This window comes from Cololabis saira, chromosome 21 (genome assembly GCF_033807715.1).
Source record: "Cololabis saira isolate AMF1-May2022 chromosome 21, fColSai1.1, whole genome shotgun sequence".
NCBI lineage: Eukaryota > Metazoa > Chordata > Actinopteri > Beloniformes > Belonidae > Cololabis > Cololabis saira.
In genome coordinates, this window is record NC_084607.1 from 2,170,093 (window position 1) to 2,182,632 (window position 12,540).

At 44.1% G+C, this 12,540-nt stretch overlaps 1 protein-coding gene across 1 annotated transcript in view; it reads right to left on the minus strand.

The window, feature by feature from the left end:
• Positions 1–1,455: 1,455 nt before the first annotated feature.
• Positions 1,456–12,540, minus strand: part of LOC133421856 (zinc finger protein 665-like) — a gene marked incomplete at its 5' end in the record, with an annotated part of 29,488 nt that continues 18,403 nt past the window's right edge. The window contains 2 exons of the mRNA XM_061711644.1: positions 1,456–2,073; positions 2,158–2,968. Coding sequence (XP_061567628.1) covers positions 1,700–2,073; positions 2,158–2,968 — 1,185 coding nt within the window. The remainder of the gene's footprint in view (positions 2,074–2,157; positions 2,969–12,540) is intronic.

Genomic DNA, 12,540 nt, shown 5'->3' on the forward strand with positions numbered 1-12,540 from the left:
AGCTCAGCGCCGAATCCCCGTCCGAGCGGCGGGCGTGGGAAATGTGGCGTACGGAAGACCGCTTGCCCGGTGTCGGTCGGGGGAGTCCTTCTGATCGAGGCTCAGCCCGTGGACGGTGTGCAAGACAAAATCACATACCATTGATCCACTGTCTGCTGTGTGCGGGGAGTTTGGGGGAGAGGAGGAGTGGAGGGTGGGGGGGGGGGGGGGGGGGGGTCAATGATTTAGAGGAAAAAACACCGTCATAAAAAAGCCAGGCATGGAGTACTGCAGTGAAGTTTTTCTTGTTACATCCTTCTAGACACATTTGAGGGATATTGGCCAAGACTTTTAATAGTGTTAAAAGCATGTTACAATTTATGTCACAATACCTTTAATGGTTAATATCATGCTGGTAAGAACCTAAGGCATATATATGTGCATTGTTAATACAAAATATATATGATTATCTATATGATCAGGCGGACATCGAGCACTGGAAATCTGTAAAAAAAAAAAAAAACAGACATTAAACAAGCACGGAACCGGTAGACACAGGAGCAGCAACCGTCCCAGGTCCCGTGACCCAATCACAGCTAGGAGAAGACTGATGATTTTCCATTTGCAGATATTCTGGCGTGATTGCTGCAGTGAGATTAGTCTATTATTTTGAGTGATAGTATAATGATTGAAAGGGTGGAATGGAATAAGGGAAAATATATTTTCTGATATGCGAGTGACCTTATTAAATGATTCTCTGTCACACCACATTCATGCCCGCATACTCATATCTCATGCTACATTTAAATCATGCATACATACTCGTATCTGCATACATCATTCACATATCTTCATATCTACATGTTATGTACATGTCAGATGAACACCACATTGGTCTATATGCACCCCATATAGTGTAGTGATCTGATATTTTTAGATGATAATCATAAAGAAATTAACCAACATCAAACTTCACACGGGGTCTTTGAAGAAATCCAGATCAGCAGAAAAACGAGCTTTTTTTAAAAATCTTTCTTCAAAGTCAAAGCAGCGCAAAACATATAGGGCTTCATCGGAAGCTCTGATTACATTTACCATTAAGTTTACCATTAGCATAGCAACGTAAAACATACTGTATGCCAATAACGCTTTTTTCTTAATTTGGTCCCTTTTCAGAATGTGACATGGTAGTCACTGAAATCTAATGCTTAAGTGTCTGCTCAGTTGCTTTTGACTCAATATTAAAATGAAGTGTTAAATAAAGGGAATTGTTCAACAGAATGAGGGCAGTACAACACAGACTTCACTTATCTAGTGTGAATCAGCTGAACGAAATACAGATGTCTTGGTGTCATTTTAGAATTATTGCAGGTCCAGAGGTCATTTAAATCCAGCATGAATAGTACATGGTGATAAAAACCACATGACAAACGAACTACTGTGTGACCCTTTTCTAATATTCTGACACTGTCTTGTTGTGAGATTGCAGTGAGCAGGAAGCTGAAATCAAGCAGGCAAACAAACTTTTTTTTATTTAAATGATGGAACAATGGAACATAACTGGTGAATTATCAAATTTAAACACATTTTTCAGTTTAAACTGAAAACAAAACTCCAGTTCTTTTTTCAGAACAACATAACATGTCTAAATTGGTACTAAATTGGTTTAACTGAGCTCTCCAAGTAAAAGCTGCCCCACACTGATCACAGACATAATTTTTTATCTAGTGTGAATACGCTGATGACTCCTTAGACTACCTTGTCGGGTAAAAGCTGCCCCACACTGATCACATCTGTAAGGCTTAAATCCAGTGTGAATACGCTGATGATTCCTTAGATGACCTTGTTGAGTAAAAGCTGCCCCACACTGATCACATCTGTAAGGCTTCTCTCCAGTGTGAATACGCTGATGACTCCTTAGATGACCTGACATGGTAAAAGCTGCCCCACACTGATCACATCTGTGAGGCTTGAATCCAGTGTGAATACGCTGATGACGCTTTAGATGACCTTGTTGGGTAAAAGCTGCCCCACACTGATCACATCTGTAAGGCTTAAATCCAGTGTGAATACGCTGATGACTCCTTAGATGACCTTGTTGGGTAAAAGCTGCCCCACACTTATCACATCTGTAAGGCTTAAATCCAGTGTGAATACGCTGATGACGCCTTAGATGACCTGAATTGGTAAAAGCTGCCCCACACTGATCACATCTGTAAGGCTTATCCCCAGTGTGAATACGCTGATGACTCCTTAGATCACCTTGTTGGGTAAAAGCTGCCCCACACTGATCACATTTGTATGGCTTTTCTCCAGTGTGGATACGCTGATGACTCCTTAGATTACCTGACTTGGTAAAAGCTGCCCCACACTGATCACATCTGTAAGGCTTATCCCCAGTGTGAATACGCTGATGACGCCTTAGAAGACCTTGTTCGTTAAAAGCTGCCCCACACTGATCACATCTGTAAGGCTTATCCCCAGTGTGAATACGCTGATGACGCCTTAGATGACCTTGTTCGGTAAAAGCTGCCCCACACTGATCACATCTGTAAGCCTTAAATCCGGTGTGAATATGCTGATGACTCCTTAGATTACCTGACTTGGTAAAAGCTGCCCCACACTGATCACATCTGTAAGGCTTATCTCCAGTGTGAATATGCTGATGACTCCTTAGATGACCTTGTTGGGTAAAAGCTGCCCCACACTGATCACATTTGTACAGCTTTTCTCCAGTGTGGATACGCTGATGACTCCTTAGATGACCTTGTTGGGTAAAAGCTGCCCCACACTGATCACATTTGTACGGCTTCTCTCCAGTGTGGATACGCTGATGACTCCTTAAAATACTTGATCTGGTAAAAGTTCGCCCACACTGATCACAGGTGTACGGCTTCTCTTCAGTATGAATCCTCTTCCGAAGCTTCAGACCTGGTGAAGTGGTGAGGACTTTATCCTTCCTATTTTTTCTCTCTTTGGCTTTATCTTTCTGTAAGGAAAGAGAAAAAGACTTGGATCCTGTTGTTGGTTGACCTGACAAATCATTTTTCAGTTCAAATCAAGTGCTTTCTGTCATGTTCGCAGTGAAAGAATGAAGAGTTGTATGTCTGAGTGCTATGTGAAGCTTGTTCTGTTATCAATGGCTCTTGAAAGCCAGAAATATTCAGATAAAACATCTCAATATGTCAAAACAAAAGTGTGAAGGGGTAAAGCTACCCACCCTCAGAACAAAATCATAAATTGTTTATAGAAATTCCACTGAAAAAATGTGGGGATTAATGGTGTAATTCTTTGTAAAGCAAATGTTCAGATTTTGGCCATTGTTTGTATTGTTGTTGTTTCAATCTCTGTGAGCTGGTCAGGTTGAAAATCTATTTTTACAGAGACAGACAATTTTTTAGCACATATGTTCAATATATGAAATAAATTGCAGGTGTGTGTGTGTGTGTGTGTGTGTGTGTGTGTGTGTGTGTGTGTGTGTGTGTGTGTGTCGGGGCTCGAAAATTCTGTTATGTACAAAAGACCTGGCAAAAAAGTTGGGGAACCACTGCAGCACCACAAGGACACGGCCTGAAAACTGGGCTGTCTTAAGTGTCGCATCCTTTGTTCAGGGCCTATGGACTAACTCAGTGAACCCAGCATGGATAATTTGTACCTTTGGATCTTTCATTTATTGAGGTGAAGATTATTTGCTTTTATCTGATTTGAAGGCAATTTAAGGTGTTTCATGTTCATTTAAAATGATATGTCCATTAATACTACTACTGATGAGCCTAAGTTATTATTATTGTTCATTCCTTGACCGTTAAAAGTATTGTGTTGCATTCAATACATTAACATAAGAATAAAGTTATTAATCTCCAAATGGAAATGTTTATTCAGAGGTTTTCTCATTACATGAATAAAAATACTTTTGAATTTGAATCCCATTCACTAATGCCCTGCCTACAGTCTACATCTATATTATATAAAGCTTTCTCTTTGAACACTTCAGAAGACTGTCTGTGAGTAGATCTGTTCTAGGTCTCTGGAAAGCCTCTAGAGACAACTTTTGTTGTATTAGACGCTGTATAAATACAATTGAATTGAATCTGGAGCAGACATGTCCGAATAAGACTACTCTTTAACTGCTCTCCAGGAGGCGTGTGGGGACAGCGATATCGAGGACATTGAGGTAGATGTAAACTCCTCTAAAGCCAGGAATACACTGTGCGATTATCGGCTCGTTTTGAGCCGATTTTCCAGTCGTGCGACTATTTTTTGGATCGGGACGGATTTTGACCCAATAATTGCTCGTGCCTCGTGCAGTATACGTGGGGGAACGACGAAAGATTAACACCTCACGAAGAGCTCCCGATCACAAATCGTGAGCTCGCAAGAAAATCAAACTTGTTTGAAATCCTAGTCGCTCCTCGTGAAGGAATCGCAGTTGAAGCAGCTACGACCCGATTGGCCAAATCCTTTCGCAGAGAGCATGCGGAATCTCTGATGTCACGTCAAAAACTATTATTTGTAGTTTAGGTGTTGCGAATTCACATTACAAATCACGTTTTAATAGTAGAAAAAAAGACTGCATTACCCACGTACGGTGCGCGTCGCCGCGTACCCTACGCCGGCCCGTAGGCTCTGCGTTGGTGTAACGCGGAACCAAAAATCAGCCTTTAGTGTGCACTCTGCGCTGTTCGGAACACTTCTCTTCTCTGTTGTGCTCATTTTGCTGTGACACCGGTTCCCTCCGCAGAGACAACTTTTTGTGGTATGCATTCATTGTTGTGTCTAAAAATGATGCGCAGTGCCCACCCAATCAGAAATGGTACAGATATTTTGGGATTTTTTTTATATATATAACAAAATAGAATTATAAAAAAATAAAGGATCCCCATAACCTTTGATCGGGTGGGCAGGACGCACGGCCCACCCGTGCCCCAAAACCGGCCTTGATTTCCAGTACACAGAGGTCCGACGGGAGGATGATGATCGTATAGTGTGAGCAGACAGAGCATCAGAGCATCGGGTCGTACAGTGTGAGAACATAAATCGTGGGCTGTGAACTTTTGAACTCCGCGATCTAGTCGTGCAGTGTGAGATGGGGCAGTCTCAAACGATTTAAAGTATCGCATAGTTTATCCCAAGCTTAAAGGAGGCAAACTTAATTTGAGTCATACGCCTAATAAAAGTCCAAACGCAAGAAGATGAAAAATAGGGGGAAACAGGACGGTGAGGAAGAGGAGGCGACCAGCGCTGCTATTCTCCATGCAGTTATGGCTCTGACTGGAAAAGTGGATACGCAGACTGAACTGCTGAAAAGTCTCTTCGGTCCAGCTTATGCATTAAAGGGGACCTATTATGAAAAACATGTTTTTTCTTGTTTTAACATATATAAAGTGGTCTCCCCTCACCCTGCCAGCACAGGGAAGATAAAATATCATGGAATTCTGCAGGGTCTGCTCCCCCCCCCCCCTGACTGAGTCTTCCAGTGTCACGTGACTTTTTTTGAGCCGATGAGAATCTGCTCCTGTCGTGAGTCACGACGGGAGCAGATTTCCATAGGTTCAGCCTCCGCTGCTGAAACCACGCCCACAACCAGCCAGCTACGCCAGCTGGAGCTCCAGCCATTGTTCAGCAGCTGTGGCTGTTTCCACAGCGAGGGACAGTTAAGATGAGGTTTTGCATCGACACTTACCCTTATAAAAGGATCAGTACCAACAGCACGGACCCGGCAACTGCACACGAGTCAGCGGTAAGAATGTTATTTCTGACCTCGCTCGCGGAGGTCTGTGGTTCTCGCGAGATGTGGTAGGAGCACGAGGTACACAGAGACAGCAGCAGCATTCAATGTCGAGCTGAAAAATATACTTTTGGTTATCAAACAAATAGTAAATTGTACAGTAAGTGAAAATTTATTCAACAGAGAGGTTACATATATATAAATAATCTGGATCAGGAAGAAACCATAGAGTCCCTGCAGGAGTATATGGAAGAAAGTTACAATCGAATTGTAATGGGGAAAAAAGACGCAGCTACCCCGAACGCCTCATCGTCAAAAAGATCCCGGGACGAGAAATCACCTGGAGCCGTCTCCCCCCCAGGTAACACCACTACAGACGCCCTGCTGTCCATCGACGCCCGGCTAAGTGGCTTTGAGAACCGTCTGTCCCTCCTTGAGGTTTTGCACAGGGAGATACAAGCGCTGCAGACCTCCCTGGAATTCAGCCAACGGCAGGTGGAATCGCTCGCGGCTGAAAACCGGGATTTAAAGGAGTCGGTAAAATCTCTGACAGAGGGGATGAGCCAGCTTAAAAGGGACAATAAGACCATGAAAGAGGCAAATTTAGACCTTCAAAGCAGAAGCATGCAGGACAATTTAGTATTCTCTGGGATCCCAGAAAAAGCTGATGAAGATCCGGAAGCAGCTGTTCATGATTTCATCCGCAACCACCTGAAGCTTCCCGAAGACATGGCGAATTCCATCACGTTTCACCGCGTCCATCGCCTTGGAGGAAGAAGATCGGAAGCCCAGAGACCCAGACCCATTGTTGCCAAGTTTGAACACTTTAAGCAGAAAGAGCTGGTGAGAAGACGGGGGCCACAGCTGCGCGGACTGCCGTTCTCCGTGAACGACCAGTTCCCCCGGGAGATCCTGGACCGTCGCCGAGTCCTCTTCCCGGTCCGGAGGAGGCTCATTTCGGAGGGATGTCGGGCTGTCATCACCGTGGACCGGCTGTACGTGAACGGGGAGCTTTACCGGAACCCCAACATCACGCCGTGGCTCTTCTGAGAGATAAGTACAATTTGCCTTTTTTTCCTTTCTCTTTCTCTCTCACTAAATGGTGACTAGATCAGATATAGCTTTATAAACATTTGATAATTAGTTAGAGAGATAGCTTTATAAACACTGGGTGATTAGATCAGATAAAGTTTCATAAACATTTTCGGCACATATTAAGGTATTTATAATTTTTGATCTGCTAGTCTCAATGAGTTACAGTCACACATCGGTGATCGTTTCTTTTTTTTCTTTTCTTTTCCCCCTCTTCTCTATCTCTTTTTCTGTTTTCTTTTTTCTTTTAATTATGGTTAGAATTATTTCCCTCCCCCTCACCCCACCCCAATTGTCACACTCCTTTTTTTCCTCTTTCCCTCCATGTCTCACTCTGCTGCACTTTCCGGTTGGTTAATTGGTACAAACATACATTTAGATTAACATGGCACACACACATCCAACTCCTGCAACATTACCATTTACATATAATGTTATTTTCAGTGATTGGATTATGGATAAATTAAAGTTCGTCACCTGGAACGTAAACGGGGCCGGGAACACAGCAAAGAGATTAAAACTTCTTAATCAGATTCAAACTCTGCAGGCAGACATTGTTTTACTACAAGAAACACACTTAGTTAAAGCTTCAGCAGATGCATTGGCCACGCCAGAATTTCCGCACGCTTTCTCCGCCTGTTACAACTCCAGACAAAGAGGGGTAGCAATTCTCATTAATAAAAGAGTAAATTTCACTGTAAAGGACACACACATTGACTCAGAGGGTAGATATTTAATTTTAGTCTTGCAAATTCAAAGCTTGAATTTATGTATTTCTAATGTATATGGTCCAAATGTTGATGACTCCTCGTTTTTTCACTCTTTTTTCACCTCACTTTCTGCTCACCTAGACAACACAGTGATCATCGGAGGAGACTTCAACATGGTTCTGGACCCTGGAGTGGACAGGCTCAGTAATGCAGGCGGACACAGGAGTTGGCAGTCAGCAAGTATTGTTAAGCAATACATGAATGATCTGGGTCTTTGCGATACATGGCGCTCTTTACATCCAACCCTTAGGAACTACACTTTTTTCTCAGCCGTTCACCACTCATACTCTAGGTTAGATTATTTTCTAGTCAGTAGCTCTCTGATGAGAGATATCTCAGAATCACAAATACACCCAATCAATATTAGCGATCACGCACCTGTTTCTTTCACTCTGGGGAAGAGGGGGAGCGTATCATCCTCCAAAGTTTGGAGATTTAATACATCATTACTCAAAGAGCCCGACTTTACTAACTTTTTTAAGAAAGAATGGGACATTTTTTTGCAAATTAACGACCAGCCGGAAATATCAGCAAGCGTTCTATGGGAAGCAGGGAAAGCAGTAATGCGAGGCAAAATAATTTCCTTTTCGTCAAATAAAAAAAGAAAAGACAACTTAAAAACAAAAGAATTAGAAGGTGAAATAAAGACGCTAGAGGAGGCCTTCCAGACTTCTGCAGATGAACGTATCCTTAGCAAAATAAGGAAAACTAAAATAGAATTAAATAAAATAATTGACGCAAAAACGCAGTTTCTAGTACAAAGGCTTCGCCTGGAAAACTTTGCACATGCTAACAGATCGGGAAAATATTTAGCCAATCAATTAAAAATAAACAAAGAAAAAACAACCATAACATCTATTAAGGACCAGTCAGGGGAAGTTACACATGATCCCTGTTTAATAAATTCAATCTTTAGAGACTTTTACTACAAATTATACTCGTCACAAATTGAACCATCTGATCAATCCATTAATGAGTTTCTTGGAGAAATTAACCTGCCAAAGTTACATCAGGAACAGGTTACGAATTTAGATTCACCACTCTCAATAGGAGAACTCCATGAAGCTCTTCAACATATGCCAAATAATAAAGCTCCGGGCCCAGACGGTTTCCCAGCTGAATTTTATAAGGAATTCTGGAGCATATTAGCACCAACATTTTATAAAATGATTCTAAATATTAGGGAAAATAAAACCTTACCCTTAAATATGAACTCTGCTAATATTAGTCTTTTATTAAAACCGGATAAAGATCCCTTGCTCCCATCGAGCTACCGCCCAATTTCATTAATAAATGTAGACCTTAAAATAATTAGCAAGGCCCTTACTGAACGTCTGAAAAGAGTCACCCCTTCTATTATACATCCGGATCAAACAGGCTTTATTAAAGGTAAACATTCCTCTACTAATATTCGCAGATTATTAAATATTATAGATTATTCCAGTATCAATAAACAGGAAACTACTATTATATCCTTAGACGCGGAAAAAGCATTTGATAAGGTAAATTGGAAGTTTCTATTGGCAACCTTACATAAATTTGGATTTGGTGAATCTTTCATTGACTGGGTAAAAATATTATACAGCTCTCCCAAGGCACGTGTAAGGACAAATGATCAAATCTCTACAAGTTTTACCTTGCAAAGAGGCACTAGACAGGGTTGCCCTCTATCTCCCTCATTATTTGCAATATTTATCGAACCTTTAGCAGCAGCTATTAGACAAAATCAAAATATTAAAGGTATACAATGCAAAATAGTAGAGCACAAAATAAGTCTTTATGCGGATGACGTACTCCTCTTCCTCCAGAACTCACGATCTTCACTATCACAGACAATCGCACTTATAGAGGGATTTTCATCTCTGTCTGATTATTCTATTAATTGGTCTAAATCCACCGTTTTGTGCGTGAACTGCAATTTTAGGAATATATCCAATACTCAATTACAATCAGGGAACATTAGATATTTAGGCATAAACATCTCCCCTAGGCTGTCAGAGTTAATAAAATTTAATTATGTTCAGCTTATAAAGAAAATAGAAGATGATCTTGCTAGATGGAGCTCTCTCCCCATTTCACTCATGGGTAGAATAGCCACCATTAAAATGATGGTTTTACCAAAAGTAAATTATTTTTTCTCAATGATACCATTCAAACCCCCTATTTCCTGGTTTAAATCGCTGGACTCAGGTGTTTCAAAATTTCTGTGGAAAAATAAAACTCCACGCATTAGTTTAAAGACATTGCAGAAATCTAAAGAATATGGAGGTTTAGAGCTACCTAATTTTCAGTATTACTTCCTTGCCAATAAATTACAGTATATTGTAAAATGGTCAAAAGATCATCCTTTAGATAGTCAATGGCTGGACTCAGAGCAAGTGTTTTGCAACGAACTAGAAATCTCAGAGTTACCATTTATTAGTCAAAGTATCAAACGTCATCAATGTTTCAAAAGCATTAATATTAGCACAACTTTATCAGCTTGGTGGGAATTTCTTAAAGTAGCTAAAATTTCACTTTTTCCATGTGACCGTACACCCATATGGAACAACCCAGACATCGTGAAAAATGATAAAAAGATGGTTAACTTTGTTCAATGGAGAGATCAAGGAATACGGTATTTACAGCACGTAATTGTAGGAGGACAGTTTGTACCTTTCAATACACTTATGGTTCAATACGGAGTTAGCAGGAGTATCAACAACTCAAGGCCATAATAAATAAAACATACAAAATTAGACAATTAGACTTACAACTTCCCGCTAAGATAATAGATTTATTAAATCTAAGCAATTTAAAGTTGTTATCAAAACTTTACAGGTTAGTGTCTAAAGTGGACGAGTCAGTCTCTCTCCCGATCTCCAAGTGGGAGGCGGATCTCTCTCTGAATACCGACCAGCTTTCTTGGTCACAAATATGCTTAAATACGTTTACTATGACTAAAAACCCAAACTTACAACTTATACAGTATAAAGTTCTTCATAGAATACATTATACTGGACAAAGGATGTTCCAGATGGGCTTTGTCACCTCTAATATCTGTTCACAGTGCACAGAGAACACCCCAGATAATTATATGCATGCTTTATGGTTCTGTACACCGGTACAGAGGTTCTGGAAGGAGATTTGTGAGGATTTATCCACATGGATCGGCCACAGAATCCCAGTGTGCCCCACGGTATGTATATTAGGTCACCTGGGAGACATTCAAATAGAACCTAATTGGACACACCGGGTTCTCACTGCCTTATGTATCGCAAAGAAAACCATTCTAGTAAATTGGAAACAAAAATCCAGTTTATGTATTAACCATTTTAGGAATCTTTTATCAGATCATATTAGTAGTGAGATAATGTCTGCCTCCACTGAACAACACTCGGCTGAATTGCACTCTCTGTGGTCCCCGATTATTGGCCTCGTTACCTAGTGGGGGCGGGGGGGGGGGTGATCTCGTAGCCCTTGGGGTTGGGGGTCGGCTTGGGGGGTCTGGGGCGCGGGCCTCTGGTGGCCCCTGGGGGGCGGTGGGTGGGGCCGCGGGGTCCTGTCCCTGGCCGGTGGGGGCCTTGGGGGCCTGTGGGGGGGGTACCTCATGGCGGTGGGGGGGGTGGCTGGGGAGGGCTCGGGCGGGGGGCGGTGGCTTGGGCGTCTCCGGGCCTTCCGGGGGGGGCTGGGCCGTGGACGTGGGGGTCCCACCCGGAGGGCCCGGTCCTGCCTGGGTGGGGGGTGGCTGTCTGCGCTGGGGGGGCATTGCTGCCTTGGTCCTCCGTCGCTGGGCGGGGGCCAAGTGCCCCTGCGGATGTGGGGACTCCGTGACCCTTGGGGTGTCCGCCGGGGTGGCCTCGGGGGGGGGGGGGGGGGGTGGGGCCGGGTCCGGGGATCGGGCCTCCCCTGACCGGGGGGTGCACGGGCGGGCGCGGCGGCGGGGTGGCGCCATTCCCAGGTATCTATGTCTTATGTTGTCAGTATGAATGGGAGGATGTTGGACCGTTTCCCCCTCCGTCTGGGGGCTCCGGCGGCTCCGGGGGCGCCCGTGGAGGTACGGTGGGGCCCTGGCCCGGCTCGGAGGGCCGGCCCCCGTCTACTGGATGGCCGGTGGGGGGACGCGGGTGTCTTATCAGGGCCGGCTTTGCTGGTCCTGCCTCCTGGCTTCGGCCTCCGCTCCCCCTCTTGCCCCCCCTACACGATTCATACGCACATAGGCGAAGGGCGGGGGGTCCGGGTCGTGGGGGGCACTGTCCCGCGTGGCCCGGCACCCCCCGCCTCACGGTTTTAACAGCAAACTAGACACTGCACATTCAACACTTTATAAATACACTTGACAAGGACACGTAGTTCGGGAGGGGGGGGGGGGTCGGTGTCAATCGATACTTGGCCCTCCCTCCTCCCTGTTTTTATGGCATTAATCACATGCACTCAACACAAGGGGCGGGAGGGGGTCCCACATCACCCGCGTTCCCTCACCGGCCTGGGCCTGGGACAGGTGGGTCGGGTTACCCGGGCCTGGCGGGGCCCGCCGTGCAGCCTGGGGTGCCTTCTGGCGGTGCTGGACCCCCCCGGGGAGGGGGAAACGGTGCGTGATTGTATGTCTGTGTCGGTGAGAATGCGGTATGGAAGGGTCCTGCCATGGAGGATTTGAGCCTCCATTGGCAGGACATCAAAAACTTAATAATTTATCAATATTATATTATACAAAGATGGTTATTATTATTATTAGTATTATTATTATTATTATGTATAGTATATTATATTATTATTAGTATAGGTATCGGATAGGTGAATGGATGAATGAATGGGATGCCTGGGTCTGGGGCCCTCCGTTGTCGGGCCTGCGCGGGTGTCGCCTTGTTGGGGGGTTCCCTCTCTCCGGGCCCGTCTCCGGTCCCCCCCGCTGCCTCTACGGCGGGGCGCCCCTCTGGTCTTGGAGGGCCACTTTCGTGGGGGACGGGTGCGCCTGCCCGCGTCGGCGGCCGG